General features: G+C 43.2%; 1 protein-coding gene across 7 annotated transcripts in view; it reads right to left on the bottom strand.

Moving 5' to 3' along the window:
- CACNA1G (calcium voltage-gated channel subunit alpha1 G) overlaps positions 1 to 18,297 on the bottom strand; it is a 248,541-nt gene that overhangs the window by 31,384 nt on the left and 198,860 nt on the right. For 5 of the 7 annotated variants that reach the window (XM_087710029.1, XM_087710023.1, XM_087710026.1 and 2 more), the window contains 6 exons: positions 16,811 to 16,944; positions 9,712 to 9,782; positions 7,677 to 7,755; positions 7,455 to 7,576; positions 6,039 to 6,383; positions 2,288 to 2,428 (listed from right to left, as the gene is read on the bottom strand). In XM_087710029.1, coding sequence (XP_087566155.1) covers positions 2,288 to 2,428; positions 6,039 to 6,383; positions 7,455 to 7,576; positions 7,677 to 7,755; positions 9,712 to 9,782; positions 16,811 to 16,944 — 892 coding nt within the window. The remainder of the gene's footprint in view (positions 1 to 2,287; positions 2,429 to 6,038; positions 6,384 to 7,454; positions 7,577 to 7,676; positions 7,756 to 9,711; positions 9,783 to 16,810; positions 16,945 to 18,297) is intronic. The other 2 variants (XM_087710027.1, XM_087710028.1) reach the window with 1 other exon arrangement.

Here is an 18,297-nt window from a genome sequence, read left to right as displayed (position 1 = left end):
CTTACTGGCAGATTGATGTTTCATTAAGCAAACTAAATCTCTTTAGGAATAATGATATGAATAAAATAAATACATGTTTTCAGCTGGTGGCTCACACATGGAAGGTAGGGAGAAATTATAGGAGAGGGCTGGCATTTAAATGTGATCATTCTATTTCAGAGTTTTGATGATCTTTTTTGAAAAAAATCTCAAAAACGATTGGAAATCATTAGAATTTGTGCTATTTGTTTTCAACATTTATGATCAAGGAGAGTTCTAAGCAGAGGTGGGTTGCTACCAGTTTGCACTGGTTCGGGTGAACCGGTAGTGGAAATTGGGACTGGGTCGCAGAACCGGTAGGGACAGCAGGCTGGCCATGCCCCCCGAACCAGTTCCCTAGTTGCCCATGCCATTGCTGGCATATTGTTTAGGCATTTTATAATGTTCTGCAGATGTGCAGAACAATTTACAGGCAACTGTGCATGTGCAAACAATGCCCGGCAGGTGCGCATGCAAGGTACACATGAAGCAATCCGGCAATAATGCCAGCAGCAACCCACCCATGGTTCTAAGGGCTACCAGAAAGGAAATTTAAGTATCATATGCCTGTCCCCGCTCCTCTGAGAAAATTTGTTGGTGGTCTTACATAACATAACAGATATAAATGCATATGAAATAAGAATGTTTTTTTAAAAAAAGAATATGTTTATCATGACAATTGGGTTTGCAAAGAATTGTCTGCAAATGTTGCAGTTTCAAAATCTGTAATCAAGAAACTGGGTTAGTGGGAAAAACAGTGGGAAAAGATTACAGGTGGAGCACTTCAGACAAGCACATTGAACCTTATCAGATTCTAGTATATTGCTACAAAGGCTTCCCCAAAGCTTGTTGAATGAAGAAACCAAGCTTACAGCAATTTTGTAAAGTTTCAGTCTCTATGTATTTTGTATGTATTTGCTCCACTGTATTTTAACAGGATGTTATTGCTTTACTGTTATTAGATTATTTTAGCTCAGTCAGAATTGGATTTGAAAGGAGAAAGAAAAGAAGCTTCCTTTTGATACCAAAATTAAATATTAATTTAATATTTGAAATGTTAAGTTACATCAGCCCCTTTGTCCCAGTGAATGTACTGAACAAAGTGCCAAGAATCTCTAATACATTTTCTTGGCCATCCTCACTTATCTGGATCTCCAGTTACAAGCAGGCCAGTTCTTCATTTGTTGACATGGAACACAGCCTACAACTTTCAGCTTAGGTTTCATACAGATGAATTGAAAAATCAACACATTATCCCTACAGTTATAGAGAAGCTGTCAGGTCAATTCCAGACTAGTTTATTTTATAGGAAATTGCTTTTCATTGGATTTTAACCTCCAGACACTGTATGGTAGTGCTGATTTTCCCCCTTTAAATTGCCATGTTCATGAAAATACACCCGAACCTAATTTTGGATATTTGGCGCTTACAAAAAAAAATGGTGCAGAAGGGGAAATCGGCTGTGAAAAAAAAAGGTTGATTTTTTTGGTCGGAACTTGATTTGGTCGTGGTCAGAAGCATTCGTGACCAGAGGTTCTACTCTAGGAGGGAAAATTTAAAGGGGAACCAAGAAAACGTTTCAGAGGTATATGTGGAATTCCTTTCCAATTTTGTTTAGGAGGAGGGGAGGAAGAAGAATCTGCCTCTTAAGTTTAAATTCCATAGCTTTGTCTGATGATCATTTTCTAAAGATAGAAACAAATGGTCAAACACTGGTCCTATGTGTACATGCATTTAAAAAATAATAATAACTACAATTAAACTGAAGAATCCACCCTCCAAAGTACCGGTAAGATGATACCATCTTCCCCTTCTGGACTGTTATGCAGAAATTGTTTTGCCCACTGCAAAAAGAGAGAAAAAGCCACGCATGGCACTTCGTATTTTTTCACATTGCAAATCGAATAAAGGATCCAAGACATGCAGAAAGAAAACTTTGGCATGGTTTTTTTCATTTACTAAATCCTTTGCTTGCGTTTAGTTATGGTTACACTTCCATAGTAATGGAATTAAATCCTCCTGAATTCAGCAAGGCTTATGACTGAACGCTAATAAGACCGGGTTGAAAATAATGCCTATTTTCAACAAGAAGAAATCCATTTGCCCACAGCTTTGATTTGACAGCACAATCCTTAGAAGGTTTACTAGGAAATAAGCAATGCTGAATTGAATGGGAGAAACTTACAGGTGCATGCATACCGGATGGCATTCTTAGCTAACTCTATTTGATATCAAATAAGAAACCCTTTTGGAAATTGATAATATTAACCTGTTTCTCAGGGTTGTAAGTGTCAGTAGTTGGAAGGGCATAATGATGGCATACAGAGCCTGACAGGTTGTCCATCAGCTTCAACTCTCCTTCCAGAGATTCCTGGATCAGCAGTGATATGGTATCAAACAAGTGTCTTTCCTGGGAGGAGTGCCAAATAGCATGCAGAAGAATAGGCCAGGCCAAAGAGAGAGGAATGGAGGGAGGGGAGAGAAAAGGAGGGTTGGGGGAGAATCGAGAAAGAGAGAAAGCAAAAGAGACCATGGAAGAGACAGAAGGAGGAAGAAAAGAGAGACAGAAAAAAATGTTTTCAGACAGAACAGTAGTTGTTGAAATGGCCAGGAAGAAAAGACAGGGACAGAGAAGGGAAAAACAACAGTGCAATAATACCATAGTCAGAACTTTTCTAAGACATTGCTACACACAAGACTGAAACTAAACACACAGTAAGGCCAGTGGGACACATTACATTCATCCAGAGCAGCGACTGGCACCTATTTACCGATTGGCAGAAGTATGGCTGTTTTGCAGGGCTATCATACCAACATGACAAGGGACAAGTGCAGCAGAAATAAACAACAAATATGCACGATTTCAAATGGAGGTGAGAATGGAAGCCAGCACGAAGCGTTGGCATCACGCAATAGCATCACTGTAACCACTTGAGAGTAACATGGTTTTCAGAGGTGCTGGTGGCTTGCCATATCTGTGACCTAAGTGCTCTCAATCTCTAAAAATCAGACCCTTGACTTAGTCTCTGAAGAATGAATGTAAGGCAAACTTTTGAAAACAGGAAGAGATTGAACAAACACTGGTTTTCCACAACCACTATCTGCTGGTGCAGGCATGTAAATGCTTCCTCTTGGAAAATAAGTACTCTATATTCAGTTGTTGCAACAGTGGGCTATTCTTGCTTATGTCCTTGCCTATATTCTTGAGCCAGGAATAATTATCTTGAAATACTGGCAAATAAATCTCCTATACGGCCCGGTGAAATCCTGCTTTTAATCCCATTCCCAGATGTAGATATGGGGAAAACTTACCTGAATCTGGCTGACATTTGAGTAATGCAGAATGCAAAAAGAGACATCAAGTTGGTTTCAAAATCTAAATTACAGATGTTTTCTAGTTTGGTGGCAATCTGTTATTTTAGTTCCAAGTGAAGGGTGGTTTACAAGAACTCTGTATAGGCTTTCCTTTTCACCTCATCTGGTACAATAATTCCAAAGCATTTGAAGTTCAACGTTAGACTAGGAACTGCGGCCATGGGAGGAATTTTTCAAATAAAAGACCTAAAAAGTCATTGGCAACAGGACTTCCTGCTCAAAATGCAGCCAAATGAATCACCTTTGTGTAACAAGTGTGTGATGATGCTGAGAAAAACAAGGGATTGGGGAGTTTATATGGCTCTAGTCCAGAAGAGGTGGGAGGGAATTTTAGAAAGAGGAAATATAAATGGGGAATATTAGTATTAGTTATCAGAAGTACATTTCATTGGTTCATTTTTTTAAAGAGAGAGAAAAACTACTTGGAAGTATTGTGATATACTTGGAAATATTGAGAAGAGTCTTATTTACTATAGTCACATAATACAGGTAGTTCTCAACTTACGGCCACAATTGAATCCAAAATTTATTTTGTTAAGTGAAAAATTGGTTAAGTGAGTTTTGTCCCATTTTACAACTTTTCTTGCCACATTTGTTAAGTGAATCATTGCAGTTCTTAAATAATAACACAATTGTTAAGTGAATCTGGTTTTCCCATTGACTTGACTTGTCAGAAGGTCGCAAAAGGGGATTATATGACTCTGGGACTCTGCAACTGTCGTAAATGTGAATCAGTTGTCAAGCGTCCAAATGAAAATCATGTGACCATGCGGAAGTTGCAACTGTCATGTCTAAGAAATGGTTACAAGTCACTTTTTCAGTGCTGTTGTAACTTTGAACAGTCACTAAATGAACTGTTGTAAGTTGAGGACTACCTGTAGTACAGACAGGGCTCATGGGAACTTCAGTTTAGCTATCTGTGGAAGCTCTGAAAAGGACTGTTATGTCCAGTAATGTTTTACAATTGTTTTGTAGAAGTGGATATACTCAGCCTTCATGCATCTCATAATTAAGATGGCTAAAGAACAATGGCTGCCTTTTGAATGGTTTCAAAGTAGTTCTGTCCACAAAGCACATGCTACAATCAGAACTCAAAGTCTCTCAAATGGCAGAGCTTTATGTCACCATCTAGTGAACTGTCAAAAGTCAAAAAGTCTAATCCATTTGAAATCCAAATGCTCTGGTTTAAATTATATACACAGCATCGCTGAGTTCCCTGTGACTTTCCATGATAAGGATTTAATTTGAGGTTACTGAAATAATTAAGAGTTTATAATTAAGAGTTGTCATCCTATGCATGCTTGCTTTAAATCCAGAGAGATTTATTTTCTAATAACTGAAACCTTAAAATATTGTGCTTGTATTGTGCACAGGATTCTGAAAGCCAAAGAATCATTGAAAAAAATATGATTCTTAATTTCCATTTGCCAGGCTCCTAGTTTCAGAAATGTCTCAGATGTTGAGATTAATATACAGTGTAAAGCTTCTGCAGTAACAAGAGGAGTAATAACTTAACATAAGTATTACTTTCTATGCAGGAAACAGCCAATGTGTATGATGCCATGAGTTCCCACAGCTATAACCTAATACAACAATGCATATAGTTTATGGAACATGCAAGCAAGGAAGCATGCTGATCACATGACTCTGCAGGGTTATAATAATATAGGAACTGTATTCCTCTTTCATCAACCATTTCTTGGAATGCAGAGATTTTAATTAAAGGGACCCTGGCAAGGAGAAAGAGTATTTTCATTAGCCATTGAAATGACACTCAAGAGTTTAAAGATATAATCAGCATAATAATACGGACAAATATTATTTGCAAAAGTATTTTTTCTTCTAAATCAAGAGACACCTTTCCTTCTATGATAGGCTTTTATCAGGGAAAAGAATTTTAAAGAGTTTTAAGAAATTCTAACCTAGTTTTGGTCAGACAGAGTTAACAATCCATTTGAATAATGAACGAAAATATTACAGCAGTTTGCAAGAAGCAATATTTCTGCAGGTAATGAGATTATGATCGATTAATGAGGAGGAAAGGCAATCTCCATATATGAAATAGGAGATTCCCCCACTCTACTGACATGGACTTGTTGGTGACTGTTGGTGCTACACTCATGTGAAGTGTGGCTGGAAGTTTTAAACAATGAAACTGAATATTACTCTGTAATGGTAAAACTCAGACACCTACTTGAACAATGAAAATGCATACCAGATGTACAGATGCAACAGTCAGCAGGCACCCTTCTATACAGGTGCCTGATCTCTCACCTACTACATAGCTGCATGATTCCATTGAGCAGCCTTTGAATTGCAAAGGCACCTTTGAGAAAAAAACTTACTGGCCTCTTTCTCCAGCATTGCCAGTAATGAAAGCTGTGTCTGGGATCTCAGAGCCTCTGTTATAAATGAGTGGTTAAGGGGTTGCAGAACACCCTTTGCAACCGATTAATAACTTTGCATGAACATCTAATATATTTGGCCTGCTTTTTCTAGACACTCTGGAATTTTGCGGAGAAAAAGGAATACAACTTCCTGATAAATCACTGGAACCACTCAAATTTAGATTTGAGTGTATATAGTATGTTGCTGGAGACAAGTGAAGCCCACTCCTCACTTCACCCACCACCTGAGTTTCTCACCATAGGATGAACCACGGACAGCTGAGAATTCACTTTGATTTGCATGGGGTTGGCGTATCCTCCAGGACTCTCAGGCCATTCTCCTGTGTTACCACTTGTCCACATGAAAGAGTCAGAAGGTGGCTGCACACCCGGTGTAATTGTCTTCATTTCCATTTCCAACTCCAGCTCCAGTTCTGCTTCTTCTTTAGCTTCCTTGTTACTCTCCTCCAGGTGCTTCATCAGGACAGCAATCACCACATTCACCAGGACAAACTGGGCTGTCAGCACAAAAGAGACGAAGTAGATAGGCGAGATGACGGTGTTGTAACAGGTGGATTCCTCATCGCAGTCCCGCAATGTGTCCTGGGAGGGAAGTGAAGTGGAAATGGTTGTGGCTGAGAACTTCAGGAATTGGCAGTTTATGCCACTCAAATTCTAACTTCAAGTCTATATGGCCAGACTCCATGTGGAAGATGGGGAATGAGTGTCCTCCATGCTGATCAGTTTCTATAGAATTTTAGGAACTTGACCATTGAAAGATCCTTCTGCTCTTCTAGAATGTCTTATTTTTCATACGCTCGATGAAATCTTTGAAAAGGCTAACTTCCCCCACACAGGCACAATACATTCAGGACTGCATAACATTCTGACATACATAGATAATGCAGTGTATTTGCAATGGCTGCTTTCTTGCTTTGGCCAAGACAGAAAGATTTCGTGATTCCAACTGACTAGACCTAACCCACCAGAGCATTGGTAGGGGTGATTAAAGCCTGGGAAATGCCAATAACATCAACAATGTGCTGAATTTGGTCATTGGCATTGTTTGAAAACATTTACCTAACTCAGAAACTAATTACTCTGGCTTTACTCATATTCAGCTGGAAAGTTCTGGACAACTTTTTGGTGGTCTTACTTTAACTGAACTAAAATAGTAGGTTGGTACAAAATGACACTGTGTATAGCCAAGAGTCTTTTAACATTAGGAACTTTACAAAGTTTCAAAACAAACAAGCCATGATGCCAAACCCCAGTTGCAAATTAGAAAAGGATTCTGAAAGCTGCAAATGCCAGTGAGGGCTATATGGTTCTGTGGGTTGCCTCTCCATGATCTTGATAATGTCACAATCACAATATGATCCCTGATTGGCTAAGGTCTATTCCATGAATAATGCAGAAAAAGGGAAAGCTTAATTAAGAATTGGGGTTTGGGGGTGGGGGAGGAATGATACCTATTGTTGCAAAAATTAGAAGAAATAATTTGGATAAGTACCGGTATATATAATTTGTTATTCACTTGTATATGCCGTAGTATCTAACTTAAAATTCAGAGAATGAAAATATTCAAAACAGTAATTGTGTCAGTCTTTTCAAGAGACTGAAAATGTATATTGTGTTTTTGTACTCATTTTTTTTTCCTGATGGCAATTTTACCTTCATTATCCCATTCCAATTGTCTCCTGTGGATACACGGAAGAGTGTGAGGAAAGCCATTCCAAAGTTGCGAAATGTTGCATGCCTCCCTAAACCCTCGCAAGGATGAGTGTCATCACATTCTATATGTGCAATAAAAAAATATAAAGAGAATTTAGTTATAAAGGGGTTTTTTTTGTTACCACAAACAATTCTATAGTTTAGGGGGTGCAGAGAACTTACCAAGATCCCCAAACAGCTCCACTCCAAGAGCTGCAAATATGAAAAACAACAACATGAAGAGGAGACCTAGATTCCCCACCTGCAAAGAGATAAGAAACGAAGGGGAAAAATACTCATTGAAGTTATACATCACCAAGGAACTCTCACAATGAGAAATGTACATGCTATATTAGTCTCCCAAAGGTGGGGACATGCCATTTTCCAGATCCTGCTGAATTAGTTTTGTCAGTAAATATGGCCCACAGTGAGGGATGGCGGGAACTGTAATTCATCAATATTTGAACATTATTAAGTTCCTGCAACTGAATATATCTCCTTTCCTTCTTTAGCTTTACTAAATCTCATCTCGTCACTAGTGTAATACTATGATTTCTTATGTGTGTGAATAAATACACATACTTTAAATTTAGATGATGTTGGTCATGAGAGAAGGACTTGCATTGAGAAAAATGATTCTGAAAGCTTTTCTTGATCCCCAAATGCCCAGCTGAATAAATAAACCAGTTTAAAATGTCAAGCGACTAGTCCACTGACTATAACTTGCTCCAGTTAAAAAAGAAAAAGAAAAATGCTTGAAAAAGCATATGTTTCTGCTCCATCAAGAGTTGTAGCTTTGGAATGTTGTGCATAATGCATGGTGCATAAGCACAATATCAGATTACTCCCTGGCCAATTATATAGCACTGACAAGAAATCTTGTCTTCTACACCTGGTGCTTTTCAGATGCATTGGACTATGACACCACCCCAGAGGTGGCATTCAGCAGGTTCTGAACTAGTTCTGGAGAACAGGTAGCGGAAATATTGAGTAGTTCAGAGAACCACTGAATACCACCGCTGACCCCCCCCCCCAATCTATTCTCTGCCTCCTGAGTCCCAGCTGATCAGGAGGGAATGGGGATTTTGCAGTAACCTTCCCCTAGAGTGAAGTGGGAATGGGGATTTTGCAGTATCTTTCCCCTACGAAGCCCACCAAGCCATGCCCACCAAGCCATACCCACAGAACCAGTAGTAAAAAAAATTGAATCCCACCATTGCACCACATGGCCACACTGTCTGGGAATTATGAGAATTAATATATCTGACTTGTTTAGGGTCTGGAAAATGAGCATTTCTCAGCTTTGGAATTGATCTTTGCTCTGAAGATCAGAAAAAAATCAGGAAAAGAAAAAGTAGCTGAGTGCTTACATTTTTAGACTTTCATTTCTATTCAAGTTTTTAAATTTCAAAACAGGTTTCATTTCACACCATTAAATTTGTGTGAATTATACTCAAATACAGCAAGTGTTGTCATGAGAATTGAACTAATTAGCTTTAGAGATTGGAATCTTTTCATGGGAAAGGAACGTTCTCTTTTGAATTGGCACTAACTTACACACTATGCTCTTGCTCATGGATGGAGAAACATAATGGAATTTTCCTCCTCCAACATATCCCCTCTATTTCATTAATGCAAGTTGCTTCTTACTTTTTATTATTTTAAACAGGTTTTTGAATTGGCACAATCCTAAATCCCTCGCTCTTCTTTTTTTCTCACTGCATTAAGTTACTGGTTTACTTTGTGGTATGTATGTATGGGCACAAATTTTAGGAGAAGGAATGGCAGGACCTGAGGGTGGAGACAGAGTTAAAAGAGGGATCAGGCCAGAATCCCTATGTAGCTGCAAGCAGATTTAACTACGTAGGTATTCTAAACTGATCCCTCTTTAACTCCACCCCCAGGTTCTGCTACTCCTCCTTCACAAATAAATATTAAATCTGATGCAATTTTCTTGAAAAGGCCAAATCTGTGATGATTAGCAAATGGATAACAAAACTCAGCGGGAGGCAAACTATACTGAAAAACATACGAGAAAAAGAATACTAGCTGAAGAATTCAGGGGGAAAGCAGTTGATTTCAGCCAATCCACAACAAAGTTCTAGCCTTCAAGAAGACCCAAATATAGGAAACTTGTACAGAATTATCTAAATTCCTAAGATAATTAGACAGTGAAGGGAACTTAACTGAAGTCTGGATGATAAGACCGAACGGTTACCTGAGGCAGTGCTTGCATGACTGTATCCAGAAGAGCTCTCATCCCTACAGCCATCTTCAGCAATTTTAACACTACAGAAAAATAAAAGGTTTGTGATGTCATTGCCAAAATAATGATGCATGGAAAGGAAATTTAAATTTAAATATTCACAATAATTGCCCAAAGAATCATGTCCTAACATCCTCCACTAAAAGCTAATGTGCAAGACAATGTTTTATGGAGTCTTCTTCAGCCTAGAAAACTTTTGAGTGTATTGGACTTTGATTTCTAAACTTAGCACCGAGAAAGCTTTCAGCAACATATCCTGTCATCGGAACATGGCGCCTAAAATGTATAAAAACTATGTCCTGCACAGAGGTCCCAAGAATGAAGTTCCAATTCTTTCACTTATTAATTGAGGTGATGTCAACATTATAACAGGGATGCAAAGGGGGGTTTCCCCCCCTGACAGCTACTGAGCAAACCGAACCAGTTTTCAAAGGTCAGACATTGATCTAATCTACAGTTTCTGAAAATTCATCTTTGATCTGAAGAGCTAAGAGGCCAAGTACTTGCTCACAGATTTAAATGGCACCAAGGCTGAGGAAGAAATCAAAGTTGTTTGTACTCTTTGATTCCAAATCTAGGACACAGCAATAGTGAGCTTGTGATCTTCCACTTGTTCCATAATAAACTCCTTTAATACTTTGTTGCCTAGAGCAAACAACACCATGTATAATTAATAAATAATACCACTGAAGTACAGTGGCAGAAATTAATCAGAGTAATTGGGACTACTTTTTAAATCCATTATTATTTATAATGTCTGACACCCAATCATGTGTTCACAGCTGCAACAGAGACCTGAGGAGATATGCTAAGTCTAGGATTGGAAAGACCCTGATACAAATCCCTGCTCAGCCATGAATAGGTCAGTGATCTTGGGTTGGTCAGGTTGTCTCAGTTTAACTATGTGCATAAAATGGGGGAAAGGGTAAGGTGACCAGATTTTCAGATTGGAAAAGAGGGACACCCTTGACGGGGGGGGGGGGGGGCTTGATTAAAAAATTTTTTTTTGTCAAAAGGTCACCCCAGGACACTGAAACCAGAATAAATACGAATCTGTTGCCAAACAAAATTTGGATCACGTGACCATGAGGATGCTGCAACGGTCGCTAAGTGTGAAAAATGGTCGCAACGGTCGCTAAGTGTGAAAAATGGTCATCAGTCACTTTTTTCAATGCCATTGTAACTTTGGTCACTAAATGTTTTCCCCCTCCTCGAGACTCCTCACTTCTTCCTTCATTCCTCTTGCTTATCTACCTTCACCTTATCTGTCTTCTGCTCTTTCCCTCTCTTCCTTCCTTCCTCCCTCCTTCCATCCTCTTCTTTCCTCACTCACTCCCTTCCTCCTTTTTTCTCTTCCTTCCTCCTTCCATTCTTTATACGATATAAAATTCAATGAGGGTAAAACACACAAAATCTGGCAAAGCTGCCTTGCACCAACCTGGCCTGCCCATAGAATAGCAGCCACTTTGAGACACATAAACTAAGGTGACCAGATTTTCAGATTGGTAGAGGGACACCATTGACCGGGGGGGGGGGGGGGGCTTGATTAAAAATTTTATATTTTGTCAAACATGACCCCAGGACACTGAAACCATCATAAATACGAATCTGTTGCAAACATCAAAATTTTTATCACGTGACCATGAGGATGCTGCAACGGTCGCTAAGTGTGAAAATGGTCACTAAGTGTGAAAATGGTGATCAGACACTTTTTTCAATGCCATTGTAACTTTGGTCACTAAATGAACTGTTTGAGACTTGCATTATAATGCCTTATGCCAGCTTACATTTTCAAGAGAGAGAAGCTAAACTCCTTGTTAGAATTGAAATAGAAATGAATAGAGTAGAGTAAAATAGAATAGAATAGTTTATTAGCCAAGTGTGATTGGACACACAAGGAATTTGTCTTTGGTGAATATGCTCTCAGTGTACATAAAGAAAAATAAAATGGTAAGATAGTGGGATCCTTGCTGCACCAAGCCTTCTCTAATCCTCTCACTTTCATCAAAAACAGTAAAAATCACTCATGCTTTTTTATTTCTATTTATTATTTTGCTATGGCCACATATGAATATATATGCACATTCCAAACAGATTTTCTTACTAAACAGCCACCATTCTCATCCATAGGCCACTAAATGCCTCACCAACCTTTTCTGTATTCTTTCATTTCCTTCCATCCATTTATTTATTTAATACAGAGTAGATTAGGCTGTCAGCCTTAGTCATTCTTCTAACATGACAACAATTCTTACCAACAAGGACGGTATTGGCACATTTTAGCTAATGCAACCTAAACATAACCAAAGCCTATTTCACTTCAAGTATGCTAACTTTATTCTATGCCTTCCCACGCATTACATGGCTTGAACGTTCGCGGATCGCCACCAAATTGCACAGGTGGTTGTTCTACCAGATGGACATCCTTACTTTTTCTCGAAAACGGGAGAGAGGCTGCCTTTCCTAGTCTAGCCCCGTAACAACAACCCTACGAGGTAGGCTGGGTTTTTTTAAAAAGCGAGTGTCGGGGAATTCTGCAACTGCATCACCTCTTCGCTGCTCTCGCTTCCCAGGGAGCTCCCTTTCCTCTCACCAAGCAGCCCGTTCTCGGAACAAAACGGAGAGGCTCAGAGGCGGATACGCCTGGCAGTCGATGGGGACGGTGCTGAGAGGGGCGTGCGCTGGGAAAGGAAGCTTGCGCGGTCTGCCTCTGAGCCTCTCCGCGCAGTCACCCCCTTCCCCGTCACGCCCCCCACCCCAAAAACAAACCACCAGCGCTCCTCCCGCTCCCCCACTCCCCAGGCCTGCAGCGCCTTTTCTTCCCGTTCTGCTCCGAGCCACCGTCACGGACCTCTTTTGGCTCCGCTCTAGGCACGGGCCGCCGCGCCACCGTCCTCCCCTCCATCATTCCCCCTCCTCCCAGAGCACCACCGGAAACATGCCAACCTCAATACGGATGCAAAGGCATCACATCGCCGCTACCCATGTTCACGAGGCGCCGGGCATTGCAGGGCACAGAGGAAGCCAGCAGACAGAGGGGAGACTTGGGGAGGGGGGAAGGAAGAGATCCCGTCCAGGGTGAAAAGAGGGAAAAGCGGAGAGCCTACCCTGGATGGGATCTTTTCCTCCCTCTCCCCTCCCCCCCCCCGTCTCCCGTCTGTCTGCTGGATTCCTCTGCGCCCTGCGATGCCTGTCTGGGTTGGCTTCCTTGGACACTCAGCCTCCACCCCCATCCCCACCTTCCCTCCGACCAACTGTCAGTTTATTCTTTCTCCACGTGAAAGCGCTTTAGTCAGTGGAGTGTGTGCTGGGAGGAATCTCTCTTCTCCTCCCTGCACGGACCCCACGGTGCCTGCATCAGAGCTCGGGCGGGATTCAGGTGAAGGAAAGGACTTTTCTTTTGCCGGCATCAGAGCTCGGGCGAGCAAAAGCAAGTACCTTAATCAGTGGACTATGCGCAGGAACGAATATATCCCCTCCTCCCTGCATGCATCCACTGAATAAAGTGCTTCCTCTGGCCCGCCTGATCTCTGCTGCGGGCGAAAGGGAGCTGGGGGGGACAGGAGATTCCTCCCTCCATGTGAAACTCTTTAGTCAGTGGAGTTCGTGCTGGGAGGAATCTCTCTTCTCCTCCCTGCACGGACCCCAATTCCACTTATGGCCTCAGGTCTATTTACCAGTTAGAGGGTCTGGAATTGATCGTTGCCAGTTGGGGGGCGTAGAGGAAGCCAGCAGACAGAGGGGAGACTTGGGGAGGGGGGAAGGAAGAGATCCCGTCCAGGGTGAAAAGAGGGAAAAGCGGAGAGCCTACCCTGGATGGGATCTTTTCCTCCCTCTCCCCCCCCCCCCCCGTCTCCCGTCTGTCTGCTGGATTCCTCTGCGCCCTGCGATGCCTGTCTGGGTTGGCTTCCTTGGACACTCAGCCTCCACCCCCATCCCCACCTTCCCTCCGACCAACTGTCAGTTTATTCTTTCTCCACGTGAAAGCCCTTTAGTCAGTGGAGTGTGTGCTGGGAGGAATCTTTCTTCTCCTCCCTGCACGGACGCCAATTCCACTTATGGCCTCAGGTCTATTTACCAGTTAGAGGGTCTGGAATTGATCGTTGCCAGTTGGGGGGGCGTAGAGGAAGCCAGCAGACAGAGGGGAGACTTGAGGAGGGGGGAAGGAAGAGATCCCGTCCAGGGTGAAAAGAGGGAAAAGCGGAGAGCCTACCCTGGATGGGATCTTTTCCTCCCTCTCCCCCCCCCATTTCCCGTCTGTCTGCTGGATTCCTCTGCGCCCTGCGATGCCTGTCTGGGTTGGCTTCCTTGGACACTCAGCCTCCACCCCCACCCCCACCTTCCCTCCAACCAACTGTCAGTTTATTCTTTCTCCACGTGAAAGCGCTTTAGTCAGTGGAGTGTGTGCTGGGAGGAATCTCTCTTCTCCTCCCTGCACGGACCCCACGGTGCCTGCATCAGAGCTCGGGCGGGATTCAGGTGAAGGAAAGGACTTTTCTTTTGCCGGCATCAGAGCTCGGACGAGCAAAAGCAAGTACCTTAATCAGTGGACTATGCGCAGGAACGAATATATCCCCTCCTCCCTGCATGCATCCACTGAATAAAGTGCTTCCTCTGGCCCGCCTGATCTCTGCTGCGGGCGAAAGGGAGCTGGGGGGACAGGAGATTCCTCCCTCCATGTGAAACTCTTTAGTCAGTGGAGTTCGTGCTGGGAGGAATCTCTCTTCTCCTCCCTGCACGGACCCCAATTCAACTTATGGCCTCAGGTCTATTTACCAGTTAGAGGGTCTGGAATTGATCGTTGCCAGTTGGGGGGCGTAGAGGAACCCAGCAGAGAGACGGAGACCGGGGGAGGGGGGAAGGAAGAGATCCCATCCAGGGTAAAAAGAGGGAAAAGCGGAGAGCCTACCCTGGACGGGATCTCTTCCTCCCCCACCCCCCGGTCTCCCGTCTGTCTGCTGAGTTCCTCTGTGCCCTGCGATGCCTGGCGCCTCGTGAACATGGGTGGTGGCAATGTGATGCCTTTGCTTTGAAGGTGCCTCAGTTGATCGTGGGCGGATCTCAATTGATGAGGAACTCAATAATGGTGGCACATAAAGCTTTTTTCCCCCCTTGGAAACTGAAGCTCGTTTAAAGAAAAAGGGAAGGGCGGGCAGCTTCACGTAAGTGAGTAACTCCGGCGGTGGGAATTGGGAGGCTTTGGGTGGGCAGCGGCGCTTCCCTTGCAAACGGGGATCAGCGCACTCGCTGCCTCCCCCTCCCCTGGGAGGAGCTCTGCAGCGGGACAGACGAATGGAGGGGGAGATCACCCCTTCCTTTTCCGAGCGCCCAAACCCCGTCATCCCTGGCCTGCACCCCTGCGCCCAGGCTCCTTTGGGTTTGGGGCTAATCTGAATGGGTGGAGCAGGGGATCCCCAGGGCGGAGGCCTCCCGGTGCAACGGTCTTCCTCGCGGCTAGTCTCCCTGCTTTCCCCGGGCTCGGCTCCATTTCCTCCCCACCCATTTTCACTCCCTTGACTGAGGCCTTCGCCCCGCCCAAACCTACCTGCCAGCGGACCCTTGCTACGAACCTCCACAAGGAGAACCGATACACGTGGCCGCCTCTTTTCCCTTCCGCGGCCACTTCCAGCCTGCCTTCTCACATGCTGGTCAAGCGCTACCCGCCCGTCCTTCGCTTTGGGGATCCTTCGCTTGCTCTCTTCGGCGCGCTTTGCATTTTTAGCCCTCACTTCTCATCTCTGCCTCCCCGGCTCAGCTGCGCCCTCGCTTCCCCCACCCGCCAACGATCATCCCAGAGACTGCAAGCAGAGACTAAAGGAAGACCGCATTTCAGTTAGCGCACCTCGGAGTCACCGATGCCGGCTTCCCCGCTGCGACTGGCGGGAACGGCAATGAAAGCTCGGGCTTCACTCCTCCGTCTGGGGCTGCGGCTAACAGGGATGGCCAAGCGCTTTCCTCAAAAACCCCGCCTTCCACACACACCCGGCTTCCAAAATCTGGGGAGTTGCGGGGAGGGACGATCTTCTTCCCCTCTCTCAGGTTGCCCGGTTCCCCCCCCCCCAGTTCCTCTCATGAGTAGCTCGCAAGGGAAGGCCTTCCCTTCCCTTGCTAAAGGCCACCGCCGCCCACCCGAAGCGGCAAAGCCTCCCGATTCCCACCGGCACCGGAGTTACTCACCAGGGCAGTGCAGCAAAAACAAACAGCGGAGGCGAAATGAAATGGAGACTCGTGAGAGTCACAACTTGCGCGGCGTGCTTAAGCGGACTCCAGCCAATCAGTGAGCTGGCTGGGATGGAAAATTTTAAGCACCCTCGTGCGTGCTTAAAGTTTTCCATCCTAGCCAGCTCACTGATTGGCTGGAGTCCAGGCCAATTAAATCAATGAGCGGCAGGCTGGGCTGGCTTAAATTTGTAGGTAGCATAGAACAGAAAGATGAGCCAGCCCAGCAGCTGATGGGCGGGAGCTGCGAGCGCCAAAAAAAGCGTGCCTTTTAAAAAGGCGGGCGGGACGCGGGAAAATGCGTTGGAAGGCGGGTGTGTCCCGCCAAAAGCGGGACGTCTGGTCACCTTAGGAAAGGGAGAACTTTGGGTGACACCTTGAGAACACAGAAATGGAGGAAGCTCCTTCTGTTGAGAAAAATCACTGATTCATCTAGCCCATAATTAGTTCCAGGGATGCAAGAGACCAAACTGACACTTTTTCCATGCAAAATAAGTATTTATTACTAGACAATTGGTTGGCTATAATGGAGTTATTAGCAATAGCAGTAACACTGCATTTGGTGAAACTTGAACTGCCAAACTGCCGGCAGTCATCAGTCAGCAGAATTAGCCTGCAGTACTGCACTCTAACCACCTCATCACCACGGCTCTTAGCTATTAGCCCAACTAATAAGGCAAAATAACAGACCAAGGTTAGCATTAGCTTTGTAATGGATGCTTAAGCTGTATACATGCTATGTAGAAGACTCTAGTATGCCAGAAATGATCAGTTCCTATTTGGCCAAAAGATTTATGGGTGCAGAGCCCCAGAAACAATGGGGGGGACTGACCTCGAGCAATCCTGAGGACTCTCATAATGCGAATAATGGTAGGGTTGATGGGCAGTGATGCATTCACCTCAATCTCTTCCAGCGTGATCCCCATGATGGACAAGAGGACAATTGCTAGGTCCAATTGATTCCATCTGAAGGTGAGACAAAAATCAAATGGAAAAAAATGCTAAATTATTTGTTAGCAGAAGGAGGGGGTTATATGACGAAGAATTCCAATCATTTCAGGCATTTATGCATTCATGAACTGACACTCCACCTTTACCAGTTTTTGAGAAGAAACAAATTAAACAAAATATGTATTATTAGGATACAATTTAGTCAAGTCTGAATACACTGGTACCTGGAATGGAGAAATCAAAAAATGAATTAATCTGCAGAACAACAGAAAGGATAAAAAGATAATGTCAACTTAATTTCTTTTAAATGTTTTACTTAAATTACATTTCTCTAAACATTTTATTCAACTAAATTTAGTTTGTCCAAAATCTCTTTTTAAAAAGATTTGCCCTTTGTTTAATTGCTATTGGGGGAGGGGGGTATGTAAGGAAGATCTTCAAGCTTATATGGCAAAGAAGGGGGTTCAGGTACAAATGAAGAACATGATGCTTTTGATGGAGAAGTATCATATTAATTCTATATGGTCCAGGTTTATTCAATATACTCACATTTTGTGTCTATATATGTGTGACTGTGTCTGAGAGAGTTCTTCACAATTTAATCAGCTCACTAAAATAATGACAAATAACTAGTACAGAGAAAGTCTCTGTTTTGCTGCTACTGCTGTATAAGTGAATGCATTATTTGGGACTGCTGAACAAATGGGGAGATATGACAGTGGCACTAACAGCTGATTGTTCTGCATGCTCATGAGCAAATTAGATCCCATTTGGCACACATGGGCACATTTAGAATTGTTAGGATTCTAACAATTCAGGTTAGGAGCACAAAATGGCCACCATGGCAAACATGACCATCTTTCCTGAGTTTTCTCTTCACTGTCCCCTCTAATCTCCCCATATTGTAGCTGTCACCTCAGTTTGCCTTTGGCATTTTACTAAATAGGTAGGCATGCCAAGCTGTAGTCTCCTTTCATTTCTTTAAAAAGAGCGCCTCAAGGATAAATGCATTTTTGGAACTAAACATTGTGTCTGAGGCTGGTATTTTGCATTGCAGCATAAGAACTTCTCATTTTAAAAACATAAAAGAATAAAGGTACAAGCTATAGGAAGCAACAAGGGAGGAGCCAGCATTTTTTTCTGGTGCTTATGAGGGCTACAGTGACAACCCAAATTATCAGTGTGACGGGAAGAGGATTGGTTCACATTATAGGTAGTCCTTGACTTATGACCACAATTGGTATTAAAACTTCAATATGGTCATTAAGTGAGTTGCACTTGATTTTATGACTTTTTTGCTGGGGTCCTTAAGCAAATCAATGTAGTCATTAAGTGATTCATGCCATTGTTAAGGAAATCTGGCTTTTC

This window comes from Thamnophis sirtalis, unplaced genomic scaffold (assembly GCF_051295495.1).
Source record: "Thamnophis sirtalis isolate CommonGarterSnake01/CBP01778 unplaced genomic scaffold, rThaSir2_p1.2 scaffold_3, whole genome shotgun sequence".
Lineage (NCBI taxonomy): Eukaryota > Metazoa > Chordata > Lepidosauria > Squamata > Natricidae > Thamnophis > Thamnophis sirtalis.
Note: the sequence above shows the minus strand (reverse complement) of the source record. Positions and strands in the feature narration are given on the sequence as shown.